Source organism: Aulostomus chinensis, chromosome 24, assembly GCF_037954235.1.
Source record: "Aulostomus chinensis isolate RoL2024-O1b breed Wild chromosome 24, RoL_Achi_v1.0, whole genome shotgun sequence".
Taxonomy (NCBI): domain Eukaryota; kingdom Metazoa; phylum Chordata; class Actinopteri; order Syngnathiformes; family Aulostomidae; genus Aulostomus; species Aulostomus chinensis.
Window position 1 is genome coordinate 1,127,501 of NC_141343.1, and position 21,449 is coordinate 1,148,949.

Genomic DNA, 21,449 nt, shown 5'->3' on the forward strand with positions numbered 1-21,449 from the left:
CTAAACATAGCTTGGTGTTACCAGCTGACAGCAGCGTGCAGGGAGAGCATCCCATATTGATCAAACCTGCGGCTGCCTACCCATTCATTATGCTATTATAGACACAGTGCTTCCATGTAGCTTTTGATGCAGTTCTACACAGCAGTGTTGCTTCACGTCAAGCTCCATCTGGTCCTCCCACAAGCAGGGACAGAGAGCCCCGGGAGGATATCAGTGGGTTCCTGATACATCACCACAAACGGAGACGGAGGAGCAAAGATTCAGACGGGGAGAGGATTTCTTGCTCTACTTAGCACACTGATGGGGAGCCCGACCAGAGAGACATCACCTCCTTGTTCACAGTGAAGGAACAAAACATCACCACATTACATAACACTGGCTGAAGCACCAGAAGGGGATTTGCAATCTCATGTGCTTGACATGACTGATTCTAGCTTTTAAGACATACTGATGGTAGAAGGAGGGACTTATAGTCAAGACATCCATCTCTTCCTCTTACCCAGTGGAACAAATTTGAGAATAATCTTGTTCGAGCACCACTGAGGCCAGCTAAGTGTACCAATGTGTGTATGCGTGTGTGTGTGTGTGTGTATCTGTGTGTGTGTGGGGAGGTGATGATGGATCAATGATCAAATCAAGTAAAAGACACAATCGGCTCCAGACGCCTCATGTCGTCTAGCCCTCTGCATAGAAAACACACACACACACACACACCTTAGTTTAACCTGACATATTTCCTCTGCAAAACAATCTCACTGGTGAAAAGGGACCAGCGGGTTTTGTGTCAGATCATGGATGTACAGTATCAACGGGAAGGAGAAAACATCTAAAAAGAGACAGCGTGTGCTGAGGCAGCCACGAAATGTTTGTTGTGAATGTGTGCGGCTGGAGTGGTGCAGTGTGCCGGGTGCTTGAGGGTGAATGAAGAGGAGGAAGCCCTTTGACTAATCTCTGGGGATGATAATGATCTTACATGCAGTCTTTACACGGTGTGGTTGTGGAGGACTGGTAATATAGGAATTCACTCATATAGAACTGGAAGCAATGAACGCAACATCCACAAATGTGTTCTATAAATGGGAACAAGTTTAGATTGATTCACTTCCAACCACCAGGCTTATAATACCACTTATATCTGTGTCATTATAGCTACTCTATTATACATCAAAAGTAGCTACTGTGCTACTTAGCGTGCTAGTTAAAAATCAATTATGTAATCAAGTGCTTTCTATTATATAAACTAGACTTAAAGAACACAAGAGGCTTTAAGAACAAAATGTGCGACTGTACGGCAGCAAACCATCGGCTTCAGAACAGGAATGGAATGGAACTCACACACAGACAAATGACATTTGGCTACCATCCTACTGAGGTTACGTGCCGGACATCAATTCTTCTTCACTGCATTAAAACAATAGTTGCAAGCAAGGGGAAGCCCTGCACAACTTCCTGTGTAGACGACTGCTTTATAGCGGGGAACAAGTGATTTCCTGTATGTACTATTAGTCAGCTATAACTCAGCTTACTTGGAAGAAGCCAGGGATTTTGTCAAGTTTAGTAAAGTGAACTGAGTTAATGAAGTAAATTGGTAGAACCATCGTTGGTTTAAAAAAAAAAGGGGGGGGGGGCATTTTATACCTGAGCTGCTAAATTTTGTATCTTTAAGTCATCATTCCTGCACTTAAAAAGGTGTAAAATATTGATAAATTACATTTCTATAATATCACTTAAACAGCACAAATCATTTCGGGATGATTTCATCTGTTCTGCATACACTTGACGGGATATGAGAGCGAATAGGTTGATGGGATGTGAAGTCACATGAGTAAATAAAAGCACGGTTGCACCAGCACTGAACACATCGTTACGGGTTTCTTTATAGGAAATAAAACTTTGCGACAAGGCTGCTAACACCGATAATCACCGCATCACATTTTGCGGGAGTAACGTTTAATCACCGTGACCTAAATAGCCCGAAGACTCCGGCGTGACCTTACACAGCGATAATCCCACCGTCTCTGTGCCAGTTTAACCATCTCCTCCGCCAAAAGAAGGTACACCAAGTTCTAATGTCGTTACTGACGCGTACAGACAATAAAGGCTGCTCACAAGCATCGGCAGGTCCACATCCGCAAGTAAATTAAGATATTTTAACAGTTAAAGCACCCGGGAACAGTAAAACACGGTGAAGTCAAGCTAGCTGGTGGCTAGCCGCCTCTGTCGGCGTTTTGTATCCGACCCCCGAGGTAGCGTCCTTCGGGCACAAAAATAAGGCGACCCGGTATCTCACTTTCTATTTAAAACCTCACGAACTAGTTAAGAGTTCGTGTTCATGTGTAGAAATTTCCAACGTTACAGAAGTAAAAGTAACTTGGCGGGATAGGTGTCACATTGTTAAGAAGTTAGAGCCAGCTAACCACATACTTAACTGTAGTTTCTTTTTTTTAAATTTTCTTCCTAAAATAAACACAGAGTTCAATGTTTTGTGATAATGTAGTCGCTCTTGGGTAAACTACCGACCCGTACAACAAGAGGCAATAGCATCTGCTAACAGCAGCCTAACAACGTAGCCACCAGCGTTAGCTATCACTGCTAACAATTGCTTATGAAGTGATATGGCGGTGGCGATAATGAAATTAACCCACGCCACTGACTAAGCTAGCCCACCGGTTCTAGCTAACCGTAGCTTGCACAGAAGTTAGTTGGCTCCTCAACAGCGGCTAATGCTAACCCGCACTATATTCACTTCCAGGACAAAATACGATTTACCCGCTCCACTTCAACCAATTTGTCAGTTTACGGCTTTTTTTTTATTTCCTTGCAACCGCGAATACAAATCAGAAAGTTCGTAGCCATCAAGCTGCATGTATGTTGCATTAAATCCCAACTTCCACAAGTAATTCTTAATGCTCGGTAGCCACCTGCCGTGGGACAAGTTTACAATTCATTTGGAGAAGAAAACCAGTCAAACAAACGTTACATTCTGCTTTGGAAGTTCGTATTTTTCTAAAAGTACTCTACTCTGTGTATTTTATCTGTGCCTGATGCAGGAGTGGTTCCGGGTGATTCCAGTCGAGTCATAAATTTTGAAAGAAAAAAACCACAATATACCCATCGGCTAAGTCACGTTACATTGTCGGATGTTTTAATAGATTTGACGTTGGTTCCATGCAAGAGTGGACGCACGCACGGACGCTAGGAAGGAGCTAGCACTGGTTAGCGGCTAACCGAGCAGACAGCTAGCGGCTAGCTAGCTACCTTACTGCCCAAACGAACAATCACGTTGTGGGGGGTGTCTTAAAAAGGTAAAACATTTCTTACCTCCCACTCGGTACATATTGGCCGCCATTCTTTCGTAGCCTTTATCAAATTCAGTCCCAGGGTATTCACCGCTTGGGCAGTAAAAGGTCGATGGGATCTGTTTTATTCCTTCATTTATCGTAGACACCCCCGCCGTGAAACAAAGCCGGCTCCGGGCACAACAAGCCGAGCTGTGGCGGGTAAAAAGTTGAAAGTTTCCGTTTGTAATGTTCCAGAGGTTATTCCCAAGGCATTCAAGTCTTTGTTTCGGTCCCTCCGACGACCTTCCTCTCCTCTTCCTCACTCACTCACTCATTCACACACAGCTAGCCTGTCTCTTACTCCACTCTTCCTCCCATCCTCCGCTCCCAGCCTCATCCTCCTCTTCTTCACCTCCGCTCAGTTCGACACACACACACACACACACACACACACACACACACACACACACACACACACACACAGACAACACACACACACTGCCCCCCCTCGTTCGTGCTCAAATCGTCATCTTCGGAGACTGTCGACAATCTCCGGGATCTTACTTGCGACTTAGTTTTCTCTTTAAAAAAAAAAAAAGCAATATGCCCATGCATGCAAATGATTAGGAATAGATGTCTGTCACAGTATAGGTATGAACTATTCTAAATAGAGTCGATTCGTAAACTGGTTAGAAAGAAAACAAAAACATAATTCATTTTCTGATCATGGTTTTTGCTAAAAAAAAAAAAATTACAAGTTAGATGTAGATTTCCTTGTAAGTTTAAAGTATCATATAGTTATGAACACATGGTATAAACTGCATTTATAGTACTTTTTTAGTTTACTTTTCTTTTCGACCACTCAAAGTACAACACATTCACACACTGGTATGGGAGATGCTAACATGCTAACTCATTCATGGTGTTAAATTATGTCCAGGAAAAGGTTGTTTGTGTTTTCGGCTTCTCTTCTTCACCTTCGCGTGTGGTCGCTTTTCTCTTGTAAATTTGTAACTTTTTCTCTCTTTTTTGGGGGGGTCATTACTTGCAGACCTGAACTTTCGACTTTTAATCATTTTCACGTTCATCATCTTATGACTTTGATTTTTGTTACTGAATCATTTCCCTTCTACAGCCCCCCCCCCCCCCCCATCTCATTTAGGTCCCTGGTGGTTAAATTGCGGAGTAAAATCTAGAAAAATATATGATGATTATGATAAGACATTAGAGAAGTCTGGTTTTGCTGTCTCACACAAACAAGCTTTTCATAGTTTAACATATTAATTAGCTGGATGAGATTATTTCTCTTTTGTTTTATTTCATATTTCAATTTCTTAATATTATGGTACAATGTATTTCCCTTCCTGCAGATGTAGGATAATTATGAAACATGCATGTTAATGAATACTTACCTGAAAAATTTCTTATTCAGTACTAAAAATCAAACAATAAAACATGAATATATGCGGTCTGATGCTCATTGAAGCAAATATCTCCTCAACCTTCTTCCCAATTGAGCTGAACATACATATTCAGTATTTATGGAAAAAAAATTCCAAAACTTTCTTGCTTAATTTGAAAAATTAAAAAAAAAACTTTTACAGGTCTGTTAATGGCTCTTGGCTTTCATGAACGCAGGTGTCAAACCTGTGGAGCATCTTTGGGATGTGCTGGAAGAGGAAGATGCTGCCCACAAATTGATCATGGACCAAATTCCTTGAGAAATGACTCCCTGGATTTGTTGAACCAAGACTGAAATGCAAGATGGAGTCCAAACCAGTACTAGTAACATACATTTATTTAACCACTGATGCTTTTATTAAGTGAAATAGAATCAACAAAAACCTCTTTTCTCCATCACAAATAGCTTGAAATATGTAGTTTAAACTTCAGTTGATCCCACTGCACAACTTGTGGAGCAACACTGCCCACTAGTGACACTACACGCACAATGCAGGTTTTTTTCACCTTTCAGTTCTTTTTATTATGACTGATGCACGTCACAGAATTCGTGGTATTTCTTTTAAATACATAGAAAAACCACATTCAAGTGTACAGATTTACTAGAGGAGCAATTAATTGTCAGAAATGCTGAATTAATTCACTTCAACAGTTTTTTTTGTCACAGTCTTGTATAACGTAAAGGATAAAAACAGCTTCAATGAGAGCTGAGATGTCAAAACACATGATGTAAAATGATGAAACTCCTTGTGAAGGCTTACATCACAATGAAGACGGAGATGGACATGAGAGTAAAACACAGGAATGTTCACTGCTGTCACGTTCAGCACCTGCAAACATGTCTGACCGCCTCTGCTGATCTTCTCCACGACTACGGGAGGATTTCACCAACTGTCCGCTTTAACAAGGATTCGACATGAGTATGGAGGTACATAGTTACATTTAATATGGACATCCTCTACATGTTCTGAGGCAGCAGCGGAAACGCAGACTCACGATCTGTGGCCGCACGCCTCTGTGGCCGTGTGTAAACACTTCCCACTATTTTTTAAAACTTTTTTTCTTTTAAAATATCACGTCTTTCCTAGCTGGCGGCAGGTTCTGGAGAGCTGGTGGACGATGCCGAGGCTGAAGCCAGTCTGTCTCTGCCACTACCCACCCCGCCTCCAACCACCCTCCACTGAAGAATGCACGTGTCTTTGCCTCCCATGGAGAGCAGGTGGGAGTCGCTGTGGGTGAAACAGACATTGGTGACGTGGCTGCCGTGACCCTCGTACCTGTGGCTGGGGGCCTGGGGGGAAGCAGAAAGACTCAGGATGAACTTTGTGTACCACGTTGTAATTAATAATTTATCTCTTTGGAAAAAACAAACAAAAAAAACACCACTTGTGGTGAAAAGAAATTTAGCAGAAAACAACCAACCCAAAGTGACATTTTACTGTTTATAAAGTTATTTTATCTATTAGTTTGGTTTAATTATAATATTTTTCATGAGAAACACAAGTTTGAAATGATTTTATTGCAAAGTCTAAGGACCTGGTGGTGGACCTGAGAAGGACCAAGTCTCCTTTGACCCCTGTTTTCATCCAGAGGATCAAAGTGGACACTGTGGAGGGCTATAAATATCCACTTGGAGTCCACATAGACAATAAACTGGACTGGGCTCGGAACACTGAAGCCCTTTATAGGAAAGTACAGAGCCACCTCTACTTCCTGAGGAGGCTCAGTTCCTTCAACACCTGCAGGAAGATGCTAACGATGTTCTACGAGTCTGTGGTTTTTAGTGCGGCTCTGTTTGCTGTGGTGTGCTGGGGCAGCAGACTGAGGACTGCAGACGCAGACAGACTCAATAAACTCATCCGCAAAGCTGGTGATGTGGTGGGGGTGAAACTGGACTCCTTAGAGACAGCGATGGAAAAAAGGATGCTTCTGAAACTACGGCGCATCCTGGACAACATCACCCACCCCCTCCATCAGCTCCTGGTCCAACACAGGAGTACACGGACCAACAGACTCAGAAACCCACCTCACAAACTGAGCACCCAGTGGCAAAAAAAATTGTACAGTACATCTCTGTGATTGCACTGCCAACCATCCATACTCACTGCACTGTCTTTGGCTTAATTCATGTAAATGACCCACTTATTGTACTTAATTATTTTTGCACACTGCTTTTTTTGCACTTTTTATATAGTCTTTTCTGTCATTATGTGCACTATGTGCATAGCCTTGCTCTCTTTTCATTCCCTGTTTATTGTTGTTGAGTGGAGGACTGTTACCAAGAGAATTTCCCTTGGGGATGAATAAAGTATTCTGATTCTTTGCATCTGCATTTTAAAAACAAACCAGATAATACTCCACACTTCTATAAGTGTTTTGCAAGTGAGAGGGGAAAATAAGTAGCTGCAGAGGCAAAAATTGTTCAGCTCTGACATTTTATTTTTAAAGGGAAACGGTGGTGTGTTGCGGAGAGCAGTGAGACACAGGTGGGAACACCAAACAAACCTGGTTGACTGACAGCTACAAGAGGTAAACACGTGATGTCAAGTGTTGCTTCCTGTCTGTGAGACTAAAATGAGGGTATAAAAAGTCCAATTATACTGAAGAACAGATCCGTGTGTAAGAATGAGGGCAAATGTTATGAAGTCCAAAAAACCCCAAAAAATTAGCAAAGAAAAAAAATGACAAAAAAAAAAAGTCATGAAGGTGTGAAATGCAACACTTTACGCCTTTAAGGTAATGAAAAGGCTTTGGGGGATTAGAAATCTTCTGCTGGTGAATATTCCTCTCATTAAGAGCGTTTTTATTCATCTTAAATGTGTAGATGTTTCAGATCCTTTTGACTAATACACAGTATAAAGGTGCCAGGACCTCACACAAATAAATCCACCGTCTGTTTGTCTCAAACTCCAAATGGAATTGAATCACTCTGAGAAAATCAAAATTGTTGGCCATGTTGGGATGCACAGAAACTCAAAATGAAACGTGAAGAAGCGATACAAACTAACAGTAGCAGTTGGTGTCGACAAACATGTTTGTCCAAACCAACGTTTCCAGGTTTTTCCTGATCCACTTTACATGTGTCAATACAAAAGAGGTTCCTCCCCTGAAGCAGTGAAAGAACAATATTTATAGTACATGTGAAGGCTGCTACAGTTAGGAAGCTTCCATAAAAAGGGACAGTGACCTTCACGGGTGCCTTTAAGACAACTCAAGAGTCGGAATGTTATTATAGTCCACAGATACGTAACCATGTGAGGAAGAGCAACGAGGACATATTGGTAGACCCCTTATCGAGTCCTGTGAGTTGAAACTTAAAGGATTTTATTGATTTGAAAGCCAAAAATAAATTATTAACCATTAACCTACAGAGGGGGTTTACATGAAGATCAAATGATGAGGATAATAGTGGGAAATATCATTTTTAAAAAAGGTCGGTATGCCTGTGCAACATTAAAGCAGATGTCTATGTCGGTAAATGGAGTAAAACTGCGGAATTCTCAGAGCGATGATTTCAAATTCTATTCAAATATAATTCACTAAAAGTAACGTTGAAAAAGAAGAGAATAGTGGTACATACAAAGAAATAGAGTATTATTAATGATGAGATAATTGTTTTGGTATGTAATGCTGTCTTTGCTATACACTCAGGGGGTTTAGGCAGTTATGCCTTTACATGATGTGATTTTATAAAAAAAAAAAGGGGGGGCAGGTGTCATGAGGTTCTTTTTTCTGCTCCGCTGCAATATGTAGAAGTATTGTGAAAAAAAGGAAATACCATGTAAGTGTTATCTTATTAAACACTGATATGAGAAAATAAAACAATGTGAATGTATGCATATTTCATACATTTCACTAAAGATATATATACATATATACATCTATATATAGATATCTATCTATCTACCGGTATATATATATATATATATATGTTTTGCTGTGTTTGTACCAATTATTCCTGAGTTGTCCTGAATGCAGCGTTAGTATAAGGGCATTACCTTTGGTTTAGGGCAGGGGTACTGGAAGAGATGGACTTTACAGAAGTCGTCGGCCACCGCTACCACCCTCTCACTGTGAGAGCGGCACAGCGCGTTGATGTCTGTGCCGTCTGAACCCTCCAGCCACACACCTGGATGACCACAGCAACACAGTCACACTCTCCTCATTCTGGATTCCTGTCAGAGATGCTCATCTTGATTTCGAGTTCTCACCCATGACGTGGAAGCCCAGCACGCAGGTGTAGGAGGCCCACTCCCGGTCCTTGCTCTCAAAACGGTTCCTCAACAGTTTACAGCCACCAGCAATGTCCCCTGTCAAGATACATTCAGGTCACAACCTCAGACGTAGGGTTGGGGTATTGGCAAGGACCCCAGAGTAAGTATCACAATACTTGCATCACAATATCACACAATACTTGAGAAAAGTTATGATACATGTAATGATACTTTGGTCACAATACGTGTCACGATATCCTGATTTACAGTTATATTCCACATAGTTCACTGAAAAGTTAAAAATTGAGCTAAAAATGCAAGTTGCTGTGTATAGGAACGTTAGTTTCTAGACATTTTACTGAAAGGCAAGGTGTTGGCTTCTGACTGGCTGCTTTCTTGATAGGCTCACTCGCTACTACAGGGAAAGCCACACGCCATTGTAGCTGTACATTGACTACCAGAGCAGAGGTGCGGAAGTCATACTGCATTAACAATCTGTCTAAAACATTCATAATCATTTGAAAAACAAATCTAAGAGGTAATAAGAGGAGGAATGTTTACATTGTATCGGATAAAGTATCGTGATGTGTTGCCAAATTTTTTCCCTACACAAATGTGACAGACGACCGTTCCACCTATAAACAGAGAGATGTAGTCACTTACAGTAAAGGATCTCATAGTCTCCTGAATTAGACATGATGTACTTCCCATCTTTGGACCAGTCCAGGTGAGTTATGAAGCTGGAGTGACCCTGAGGGGACAGATAACCAGAAGTAGATTAATATATGAAGCAGTTTTTAAAAAATAGTTGCATAACTGTGTTAGGCTGCATGTATTTTTTTTCATTATGGAAGTAGAGAATATAGTCAGGCTATAGCTAATGACAATTTATCATTGATTAATCTCTTTTTTTCATTATTGATTCATAGTCTGCTTGTTTAGTCTGTAAAATGTCAAAGACAAGCCCAAAGTGTTCCTTTTTGTTAGCCTAACAGTCAAAAACCCAGAGACTTGCTGGCAGTGGTCCACCAACAAGTGGTAATCCCACAATTACATTTTACAGTCCGGCTCTTTATTGATGTTCTTACTTCATAAATTAAGGACGAGTCCGGAGGGAAGTCGAAAAGGCCCCCCCCGAAGGTTATACGGACGCCTGTGTCAGGAATAGCCTCTGTTCCCTGTGGTGGAGCAGTGTGATGACACGTGTACCCTGCAGTTCCCATCTTGTAACCCGACGCTAGGCATGTCTCATGTGCCTGCCCAGTCTCACCACTCACAGGGAGGCTACGTGTCCAATAAAATGTCCCAGAATGGACCTGATTGTGTCCACTTTCTTGGACAAGAGGGCGGGAAAAAAATCCAACAACAGACCTGAAACAGCTATCTTATCTAAATATCAAAGAGTAAAACCCAATCTGTTCATGGCAAAGTCGTCCACCACGTCTCTATAGGAGCATGCCAGCAGTTTTCAGTGGTCTAGATCTGTGGCTAGACCGATACCACGCTCCCTGAGTGCGATTTTTAGCTGCCTTGCTGCACTTTACAAACATTTTCTGGTTCACTGACAGTCCAAAGGCAAAGACTAGGTGCTCATGTACTGAAACAGCAACCTCAAATATTTCCTGTGAGAAGGATAAATGGGGACATTAAGATAAATTGAAGGATGTACGTTCCTACTTAGACAGCTGAGATGTTACAGCAGTACAACCACAAATTTTGAAAGTGGGAGGACAAAAAGGCTTGTTGTATGTGCTCACTCACGTTGCATTTGCCGAAGCGAGTGTAACGCCGGCCACTGTCTGTCACACTGTAGATGTAGATGAAGTTGTCGTGAGAGCCAACAGCTAGAAAGCTGCCATCTGAAAACACAAAATGCTATTTGATCAACAACAAGGATTTCTCTAAAGGTGGTATTGGATGTTTGTTTGCAAATTCTCTTGCTCTTGCTGCTGAAAGAGTTTAGGCTACCTAAATGCTACAATGCTACATAAAAAAAACTAAAATCATATTTCCTCTATGTCTTATTTATGATATCATAACTTAAACTGTTGATCGACTCTGACCTGGAGAGTATCTCATGACAGACAGCTGCTCGTTCCCGTCGGTGGACTCTGAGACGACCTCCTTGGTCAGCAGGTCCAGGACCACCCATCTGTTGGTGGTGTAGGAGAATGAGGTGTGAATGTGTAGGAGGTTCGTAGGCAGCATGCATGCATATACTGCATCAGATTTATATATGGATGGTAGCCTGCTGGAATACTTTTGAGTATCTTTGTATTACTAATAGGTCCAACCACTAAGTGTGATATGAAATATGTCTCTGAATCCAGAGCTGGTTACGTCTTGTCTTTAGTCTGAATGTCTAGAACTACTCTGTCCTGATCCGAGGAGTGGATGGAGGCAAAAACAGTAAGGGAATGCATTTTGGAGTTTAAATCAATCAAGATGCCACAAGAACAACCTCAAATCAATGCTAGTGTTGCTCTGAACGTGTAATTACTTATCATTTGTCAGTTTGATTGGCTTCCTAAAAGTGAAGATGGTGGTCTGGTCTCTATTTACAGTAATCTGCTAATAAATGCAGAATATGTAGACAAGGATTTGGGACCAGAAATGTTCTGGTTTCTGTTTATAGTCCCAGTACAACTTGGCAGAAATATAATTGGAGACATTTCATTCATATGTTAACTGGAAAATAATTCTGTCTTCGATGTTGTCCCTCATCTCCACTCCTGTGTCTCTGACGGCTATTCAGGCTGTTCACTAGAACCAGCAAATGGATATTTACTGGCTGCACCAGAAGAGGATGCCACAAAACTGAGGCTGTTAGTGTCCTGAGTCCAGCTCCATGCAACAAATCAGCTTCTTCCACAAAATAATGTTTAATATTGAAAAAAAGTAAAAGATAGATTCAGCTAATCTGTGTGAAATACAAAATGTAGTTGTGTTACCTTCCTGTGCTGAGACCGACTGAAACCACTGATCCATTCGGGCAGAAATCAGCACACAAGCCGTACTCCTGTCACGAGAGATGTGTTAAACGTGTGTTTCATGTGTGTGTGTGTTTTGTGTGCTGAGGTGTTTGATTTAACAAGGGATCTACACACGTTCTGAAATCCAATCCAAAATTTGGCACATTTTCCACCAATGCATACGAGGGCTGGATGATATAAATGTGTTTTTTCAACTAATATCTATCTGCATGTGAGCAAAGTCAATCAACACAACAGCTGACTTTGTGTCTGTCACACAAATGTTTCCACACTTGATCACACATACACGCCTGGGGTGCTTGGTGTGTTTCTTCAACAATGTGGAGTTGATGACATTATGGAGACGGTGATGCTACAGTAGATGGGGGCTGTCTTTAGTGCCTCAATCATCTGTGCAACGAAAAGGGGGTTGGCAAAAGTGTTCTGATTGCTTTTAAAAGTCCCCTCACACTTGGCAACTTCAAACACACTTACACACTAGTGGCACATGTTCCTGTCACATGGTAAGACATCACAAAAGTGTGTGTGTGTGTGTGTGTGTAAAAGCAAACGCTCTCAGTTCAGCATGCAGCAATAGGACAGCCCCTCTCTCACGCTGTGTATCTCCACAGTGCTTCTAATTGTTAAAAGAAAATTGTTAAGAGGAATTTTGTTCCCTCTAGAGAGAAACTGTGTTTCCTTCATCCTGTTTATTTTTTTTTTTACATTTGGATGAGGGATTGTTTCTGCACAACCTTGCTGAATAATCATAAAAAATAGGAGGGGATATAATAGAGAGAAATCACAGAGAACATGATTTTATATCTGATTATGCAATGTTAAAGCTTGTGGGTCAATGCGATTTCTGTTAGGCAGCATCTCCAATTTAGACCTTTCATGATGAAAAATAAGATTCTTAAGATGTTTTGTGCAAAATGTAACGCAAGCTTAAAGAGCTGAGTCCAGAACGAGTGTGTCATACCTCCAGTGTGATGCTCCAGTCCAGCTTGTGTTCCTCTGTGTTCCATAAACACACCTGCCTGTCATGGCCGCAGGTGAGGAAGATGTTCACAGAAGGGTGTGTAGCCAGCCCCCACATCTCATCTACATGACCCTGAGACACGCACACACACACACACACACACAAACAAACAACTAAATCGAATGACCAAGAAATCATACTTAAAAATCTCTCAAAATCCTTCAAGCACCGCCATCCTGCTAAAAGTTCCACTTGTACCAAACCAATAAAAAAATATAATGAGAATTCAGTTTGTTCACCCTCAGAGGGAGCCACATTTAACAATTTAACAAAATTGTCAGTTCAGATGAACACTGCACCAGAAATCTCCTATTATCTCTGTCTATCACTGTTAAATATGTATCTTGGATGAGCCAGTCGCAGGAGGACAGGTCAAAGTAGATCCAGGTGTTTGGTGTTTGCTTAATTCTCTTCATAGGGTGACACATTAACAGACTCCAACTTAGTTGACGTCATTTGTTTAAGCGGAAGTATGTACTCATTTGCGTGCCAGTAGACTCATGTTATTTTTATAAAACTACATTTAAAATTTCCAAAAAATCCCACATTACGCATACTGAGAAAAAAAAGAAATGAGTCACTTTGTAAACTCTTTTTTTATAAACATGTGAACAAGTTTTGGTATCGAGGGGCTTGCTCAGCTCGGAAGACACTCAAGAGTCATATTATGTGCATGAAATGACGTCTGATTCACAAGCGGTCCCTCAAGATCCACGTTAAAGATCTGAACCGTTGAGTGAACTCATTCACAGCTGCACCAAACAAATGTTAAAATGTTATCGTGAGAACAATTTTTTGTGGATTGCTGACGAGGAAGATGTGGATTTTACTGGATAATGCTGTCATTAGCTGTAAGTTTCTGTTAGCTTCAAGGTAAGTATATGTAGCTGTCTCCCTCTGTTTTCAGGAGTCACACAGAAGTGATGCAGAATGTCTTTGTGAGCAAAAGACACTTGAGAAGCAAAACACACTTTTTGAGTGGTGAATCACTTTAACGTCTGTGTTGAAGCACAGTCAATACTAGAGATGTGGAACAATATCAATATCACAATGTATTGGGATACGTTTTTTTCCCAATAAAATACTGATATCACAGCTCTTAATGAAGGTTTTCCTTCAAATAATAATTCTTGTTTTAGATTAATTCTAAATACGACAACTTTCATACCTCTGCTCCTGTGGGTGTCTCAACTAAAGGAAGAGGCCAGTTAGTCGCTAACATGACAGGAATTTAAAACGCTCGGAAAATTTGTAGCAGATGTTTGGAGGCATTCTGGCTTTCAAATGAAAAGGGGGAATTAAAAAAAATAAGTTTGAAAAAGAAAATGCAATTTTCAAACCTTGTCTGACTACAGTACCATTATTCAGGGCTTGCAAACTCTCCTAGCAAAACACCACACCTGTTCCTGTACAATATCACAATATATAATGATACTATCATATCGCGAACCAAGTATCGTGATACGTATCTTATCGTGAGGTCCTTGCCAATGCACGGATATAAAACTGAGAACAGTTTTTCATCTTGACTGGTGAGAAAGCAGCGCTCCTTAACTACAGGTTTAACAGACAGTATACAGTACATTCAGTTTGGCATCTTCATTGTGAACGTATCCAATTGTAAAATACTTCTCTTGCGTTCCAATCCTATTTAGGTGATGTGCATACCTGCACTATGGCCACAAATCCGTCAGAGAAGTTGCCTCTGAGAATGGCGTTCCTGGTGGTTCCAACTAAGACTTCCTCCCCGTCGACATCTGCAATGGTACGGACCGCCCCAAACTTCTCTGGAATCTGGACAGACGTATCACATACATCAACAAGATGGACGCCTTCCTTTACCGTGCTGTTACTCGGCTCAGCTCTCTAACCAACATCATCACACACACATACACCTTTGGTTCACCTCACACTCTCTTTCAGGTGCCAGGTCGGCGCTCCAGCGGATGATCTTGCGGTCTTTCCCTCCACCGCTGAGCAGAGCACCACCCTGCAGGGTACACAGGGTGAACACGCTGCCCTCATGGGCTCTGGTCTGTCGCATGATCTGGAAGGTTTCTGGTGGAAAGATGAAGGTTTATTAGTGTATATGAAACAAAGGTTTCAGATCAAAAAAGAGAAAAGAGTAATTGTTTATATGCTGATCAATTAAATATAAATACAGCATATCTGTTTTTCCCTGAAACATCTTTACATTGAGTCTGCTTTAGATTATGACCACCGAAAATGAAATGCTGCATTTCATGGAAAACACCAGTCCTAAAAAAAAATTAGAGTTGAAGCAAGAGTCATAGCCACATCTCAACTATTTTATTTACCCTTGTTCAGAGAATGCACTCATTCATCTGATATTCTCAGTACTATAATAAAATAACATGGTTTTGTGGTATTTAATGCTAACTTTTATATAATTAGTGAAATAGAACAGTAAACAGATGGATTTGTCATCTGTATATACAGGTTTTTTGTGTAATTATTGTTCATTGAATGTTCCGGAGTACCATGAGAAAAGAGTGTATAATGTGTTTTGTGTTATTCTTTTCAAAATTATCTAGTGAAATGAGCCAAATAAACCAAATATGAATTGACATAAATAAAAGGTTTTACTAAATTAAATGTCAGGACTCTATCGTGTAAAAGGAATTTAATGAAGTATTTATTTGTATTTATACATATTTCTAAACCTTCATTTAAACCAGGAAGGTCCCATTTAGATAAAAGGAAGTCCAGGTAAAGAAGGCAGCAGGTAGAATTTCCCTAAAATAAAACACATATAAATAAAGAAAACCATAAAAGAGCAACAGGTTTACTTAACCAAGGTTATTGAAAAAAACCCTTAAAAGGTGTTTGAGGGTTTTACGTTCCCTGGGGATATTTAAAAGACGAAAACGACAAAACCAGCTACTACATTTGCTGCTAAAGCAGGATAAAAGCTTATATAATTCGATTATCTTATTCAAAACAAGGCAGTCTGGCAAATATTTCACAAATGGCAAACCAGAGAAAGAGTAAAATGTTGCTGGTTTGATGATAATACCTACAGATCACTTTCACCTCACCACGCACACATTAGATATTGACATCCGTCTGACACTGGATCGGGTTTCATTTAATCTATGCATTTCAATTCCATGGTACCTCATGTCCAGAGCTAACACCAGGAATGGTGCTAAAAGCAAACACTCCACAATATTCCTACCTTATCATTTACACTAGCTTATATCTTTTATTTTTTCTGGGTCTAAAGTACTGACCTTTGGCTCCTTTACCAAGAGTTTTGATATCTGCAGCTGATTTCCCCCAAGTAAGGATGTTTCCCTCCGAGTCTCCAGTCAGAACATCTCCAGTCAGGCTGAACACAAAGCATTGGATAAACTTGGGCTTCTTGTATTTCTGAAAAGATGATTGAAATACTGGCTTTGTTATATCAATAAGCCATTTCACTTGTTTAAATCTACTGTACTTCACTGAGACACCACAGTTTGATTCTACACATTTGGGTTTGTGTAACATTTGTACTCTCTAGCATCTATACGATGCTAGAGAGTACAAATACAGAGGCTTGTTTGTACACAGAAATTGGGGGGAAATCTACAGGACAGGACAGGCGTAAACTCGAGTGTGTCTTACTCCAAAGATGCCTTGTTTCTTGGTGAACTGCCCGGCATTCAGAGTCCAGAAGTAGACGTGAGATTTCCCACAAGTGATGATGTTGGAACTGTCGCTGGGGTTGAACTCCACAGCAAAAACAGCCTCATTGGTACTCTGTAATACAGGAAGTACTTGTTTGACACAACTGTAACATGACATTAAAGCTGTCAACAGTGACGAAATTAAAGCTGTGAACAGCGACAAAGAGCTGGCCTTTATCTATACTATGACAGTTAAATATCATTATATTCGGAGGGACTTGTTTTACTTCAACCTGGAAGAGGTTTTAAATAATAATAATAATCATAAAAATAATCATAATCTTTTTTTGTACATCACCTTTCATACTAAAGGTGCTTTACACCAGAAAGAGAAGAACATTAAAAACATGGTCAAGGAGAAAATGAAAAGAGAGAATAAAGCCAGAATGCATACGATTAGATGAAAATCAAAATAAAATTACAATAAATAAATAAAGTAGGAGAATGATGACCAAAATGCCAAGGATGCAATATGGGTTACAAATTTTCAGTAAATTTGCACTCTTTTGGACATTTCCATTAGAATTTAAGCTTGAGAACATTTATTTATTCATCACAAGTTGGAAAGCTTCAATGGGAATTACTGTGAATATATGGAATTCAACAGAAATACACAGGATATTTTGGAGGAATTACATGATGCATTCTACTGCAGGCATTTGGAGCTCACATGACGATTTGAACCCAAGCAAAACATTTACAAATAGAGTCAAAAATGTCATTTTTAAAAGAACCTTTCACCTTTTTTGGGGGGAAATATACAAACTTTTCCCTCTCTGATGCATTACAGATCTCCAGATCTCTGCCTGTCAAGCACAACCCTGATTCTATGAATGAAGACAGACTGTTTTACAGAAAAGTGTATTTGACTTTTGAGATGGCTTTCTCTTCTGCTCCATTGCTAAGCTAACTAGTAGTCAGCCAGGAAAAATGATGACTCCCAAGGACCCCAAAACATCCACTTTATCCCTGATAATTCCAATGGCAGTTTACAACTTGGAATTATGTAATCCTACACGCAGGTGCAACAGAGTCTCCTGTCCTCACATAACGTCAAGTCCCTACCTTGGAGTACCTCTCAGCAAATATTTCACAAATTTTGTTTTATATAAACAATAATCCTTTTGCTCCCATTTGTATTTCTTTAGTGATTTTTGATAATATTATCAGGCACTTAGATGAATAGCCTACCACTGGAAAAACTGGCCCTGTAAATCCTTTAAACTCCAAAACATGCAAGAAATAAACCACTAGTTTAAAAAAAAAAAAACGGAAATGATCCTACATTATCTCTGCAGTCAAATCCATGCAACTCAAATTTTCTAATCTGACACATGTTTTTCTTGAGATGTGCATCCTGACACAGATACACAAAATGTAAACAATGTCACAGAGGAAGATCAGCAGTTACATACAGACAGCGCAGCTACACAAAGTTCCATTCACTGATGTGCTGTAAAATAGCATATGGACAATCCCAGAATGTGTGTGTGTGTGTGTGTGTGTGTGTGTGTGTGTGTGGGGGGGGGGGGGGGTAATTATCCTGTTCCTTTTGGATGAACTCCCATGTTTATACAGCGTTGGCCTGTCCAGCACAGAGCTGCCATCCCAACCAGGCACACACACATTCCAGAAAACATAAAAGTTCCTGCACGAGCTCATTTCGTTCCTGGCCTTCGATGTGATACAAAAGCAAACACCTACCTATGCGTTACAGAACATACAGACACACACACAACCTGACAAATTCACTGTGTAAAATATTTACAATGTTGCCATGACAGCCATGCTGAAACTGCTCTCAGGGAAGTTTTTTGGGATAAAAGCCCAAAAAAACATAGCAGACGGAGAGAGAGAAAGAGAGAGAGAGAGAGAGAGAGAGAGAGCGAGCGAGGGAGAATCTTTTTCCTCCCTCAATCTCTTCAAACAGATGTCCTTTATACACACACACACACACACACACACATATATATATATATAAATATATATTTATATTCAAATTTTAAAAAGAAAAAGCAGCTTCACAGTCAGCAAGAAGCCCGCATGCAGCCTGAATAACTTCCAGCAGACCTGCTATCATGAAACTATGGTGTAAAGCTTCAGGAGTTTGAAAGCAGAAATAAGTTCAAAGCATTGAGTCTGTTTACCACCACTAATCCCCCATCACCACCATCACCAACAAAATCGCGTATTATTGTTTGAAACAGAAGTTGCATTATATTTTCAACTTGAATTATGTGTAACATTTACCTCTGTCGTGAAAAAATAACAAATTTAAAGTTTAGAATTATGATTGGATTTTTGATGTTTTACTTTTTTTTCAACTTATTCATCATTTTTTGCCAATTCTATCTCATCCATAATGATGCCAAAAGCCCACTGTGTAAACAAAAGAGATCCTGTTTTTTTTAAAAAAATCACTGAATTCCTCAACTCAGCTAAAGCAAACAGGTGCGTGACAAAAAAATGGGATGTGAAGGATGTGGGGAAAAAAAACTGTAAATAGTTGAAAACATCCAGTTTATTTACAGAGGAGTATTAAGGCCAGACAGGAGGGGAATAAAATGAGTGTGCAATCTGAGATAAAATCTCAAATGTTGAGACTCAAGGTGAAGTGCCAACAACAGTGGGCGGCATGGCTCAGGGGTAGAGTGGCCGTCCAGCAACCAAAGGGTCCCTGGTTCGATCCTCAACCCCGGTGACCATGTGGAAGTGTCCTTGAGCAAGATACTGAACCCATAATTGCTCCCGATGAGTAGGTTGGTGCCTTGCATGGCAGCCTCCACCATCAGTGTGTGAGTGAATGAGACGACACTGTAAAGAGCTTTGAGTACCGCTAAGGTAGAAAAGCGCTATATAAAACTGAGTCCATGAGTCCAATAGGAAAATTTTAAAAAAAATTAAATAACGCAAAACAAATCAGACATTTCTCACTTATTTATTCAGAAGTCTTGGGATCAGCTTCTTAGCACAACTATTGGTTGGAAGGTTGGAATAAAGAGAAATGTCTTGATTTGTTTGTTTTTTTTTCCTTTTAAAAGTTATTCAGTAGAGCATGGGCACATCAAATTTATCTAAAATTTTGCTGTAAGATTCAAACTCAGGGCTCCTATGTGGGCGAGCTAAACTCTAACCTCTCAGCTCCTGTAACTACAGTTAGGAAATGGCTGAATTAGTGTTTTACAGTCAGTTCGTTTTTTTAACCATCAGTGAACATATCAGCATTTTAACATCCACTTTTTTCTTAAAGTTTGTGATGAAAATAAAACTTCTTTATTTTAACTTTATTCTAAACATTTCATATTTTATATGTATATCAAAGAAAAAATGTCCCTCTCATGTCGGGTGGTTCTATGTCATCCTCTCGCTCGGGTACTTTCCCAGAGGTCTGGGAGCTCGAGGGTTCTATGCAGGATCTTAGCTGTTCCTTGGACTGCGCTCTTCTGGACCGAGGTTTCAGGTGTTGTTCCTGGAATCTGCTGGAGCTCTCCCAGTATGGGGTTCACCACCCAGAGTGCTCCTACTACGCCAGGGACCAAGTCAGTCTTAACCTTCCACATCCGTTATAGCTGTTCTTTTCACCCCTAGTACTTCTCAACCTTCTCGTGTTTCTTCTTCCTGATGTTGGCATCAGCTGGTATCGCCACATCTATCACTACTGCCTTCTTCTGCTGTTTATCCACCACTATGACTGTATGTCTGGTTGGTTTGCCTGTAGCTGTTTGTCAGTCTGGTCCCACACCAACTTAGCCCTGTTGTTCTTGACCACTTTTGGTGGTATGTCCCATTGGCATTTGGGAACTTCTAGTCCATACTGGGAACAGATATTTCTGTACACTATCCCTGCCACTTGGTTGTGCCTCTGCATGTATGCTTTTGCAGCTAACATCTTACACCCCACTATCATTTATTGGACTGTCTCGGGAGTGTCCTTACACAGCCTGCACCTTGGGTCTGATCTGGTGTGGTAGACCTTGGCCTCTGTGGCCCTTGTGCTTAGGGCCTGCTCTTGTGCTGCCATGATGAGTGCCTCTGTGGTGTCTGTCAGTCCAGTATGTTCCAGCCATTGGTAGGTCTTCTTGATATCAGCCGCTTCCTCAATCTGGCAGTTGTACATGCCGTTAAGGGACTAGTCCGTCCACATCTGCTCCTCTCCCTCCTCTGCTGTCTGAGGCATTCACTAAGCAGCTCGTCCTGAGAGGCCATCTTCTTGATAGACTCTTGAATTTTTGATGTTTCAGCGTGGAGAGTGGCTCTGAGGCTCACTCGTCCTCATCCTCCCTCTTTCCACTTAGTGTACAGCCTCAGGATGCTGGACCGTCCATGCATAGTGAGGAGCTTTCTGGTCTTGTCATCTGTGGCTTCCATCTCCTCCTTTGGCCAGCTTATGATCCCAGCAGGGTATCTGATGACTGGCAGTGCGTACATGTTGATGGCTCGGACCTTGTTCTTACCATCCAGCTGTCTTACTCTCTGGAGGTATTTGGCAGTGGTTGACTTCCTTGCTACCTCCTCGTGGTTTCCATCGGCCTGTGGGATCCCAAGTTACTCATAGCTGCTCTGGATGTCACTTGTATTTCCTTCTGGTAGGTCAACCCCTTCAGTTCTGATCATGTTACCTCTCCTTGATATCATCCTGTCACATTTGCCAAATCCAAATGACATCCCTATGTCGTTGTCTCTTCCACATCCCCATTGAGTTTCTGGCGAAGGCTCTCAGTTTACTGTTGATGTTGCACAGTTCCACTTCCAATCAATCCAGGCGGTACACAGGTTGGTCTGTCTGT

General features: G+C 40.8%; 2 protein-coding genes and 1 pseudogene across 7 annotated transcripts in view; all 3 read right to left on the reverse strand.

The window, feature by feature from the left end:
* Nucleotides 1-3,718, reverse strand: part of mta2 (metastasis associated 1 family, member 2) — a 29,020-nt gene extending 25,302 nt beyond the window's left edge. For both annotated transcript variants that reach the window (XM_086197794.1, XM_086197792.1), the window contains exon 1: nt 3,322-3,718. In XM_086197794.1, the coding sequence (XP_086053920.1) occupies nt 3,322-3,349 (28 nt within the window). In that variant the 5' untranslated portion in view covers nt 3,350-3,718. The remainder of the gene's footprint in view (nt 1-3,321) is intronic.
* Nucleotides 3,719-5,076: 1,358 nt separating this feature from the next.
* The window catches only part of eml3 (EMAP like 3), a 56,847-nt gene continuing 40,474 nt past the window's right edge, over nt 5,077-21,449 (reverse strand). For all 5 annotated transcript variants that reach the window (XM_086197791.1, XM_086197787.1, XM_086197788.1 and 2 more), the window contains 12 exons: nt 16,601-16,735; nt 16,225-16,363; nt 14,877-15,028; nt 14,639-14,764; nt 12,911-13,042; nt 11,908-11,975; nt 11,020-11,108; nt 10,718-10,815; nt 9,620-9,707; nt 8,954-9,052; nt 8,741-8,871; nt 5,077-6,033 (listed from right to left, as the gene is read on the reverse strand). In XM_086197791.1, coding sequence (XP_086053917.1) covers nt 5,827-6,033; nt 8,741-8,871; nt 8,954-9,052; nt 9,620-9,707; nt 10,718-10,815; nt 11,020-11,108; nt 11,908-11,975; nt 12,911-13,042; nt 14,639-14,764; nt 14,877-15,028; nt 16,225-16,363; nt 16,601-16,735 — 1,464 coding nt within the window. In that variant the 3' untranslated portion in view covers nt 5,077-5,826. The remainder of the gene's footprint in view (nt 6,034-8,740; nt 8,872-8,953; nt 9,053-9,619; nt 9,708-10,717; nt 10,816-11,019; nt 11,109-11,907; nt 11,976-12,910; nt 13,043-14,638; nt 14,765-14,876; nt 15,029-16,224; nt 16,364-16,600; nt 16,736-21,449) is intronic.
* Nucleotides 20,019-21,362, reverse strand: LOC147238304 (uncharacterized; annotated as a pseudogene).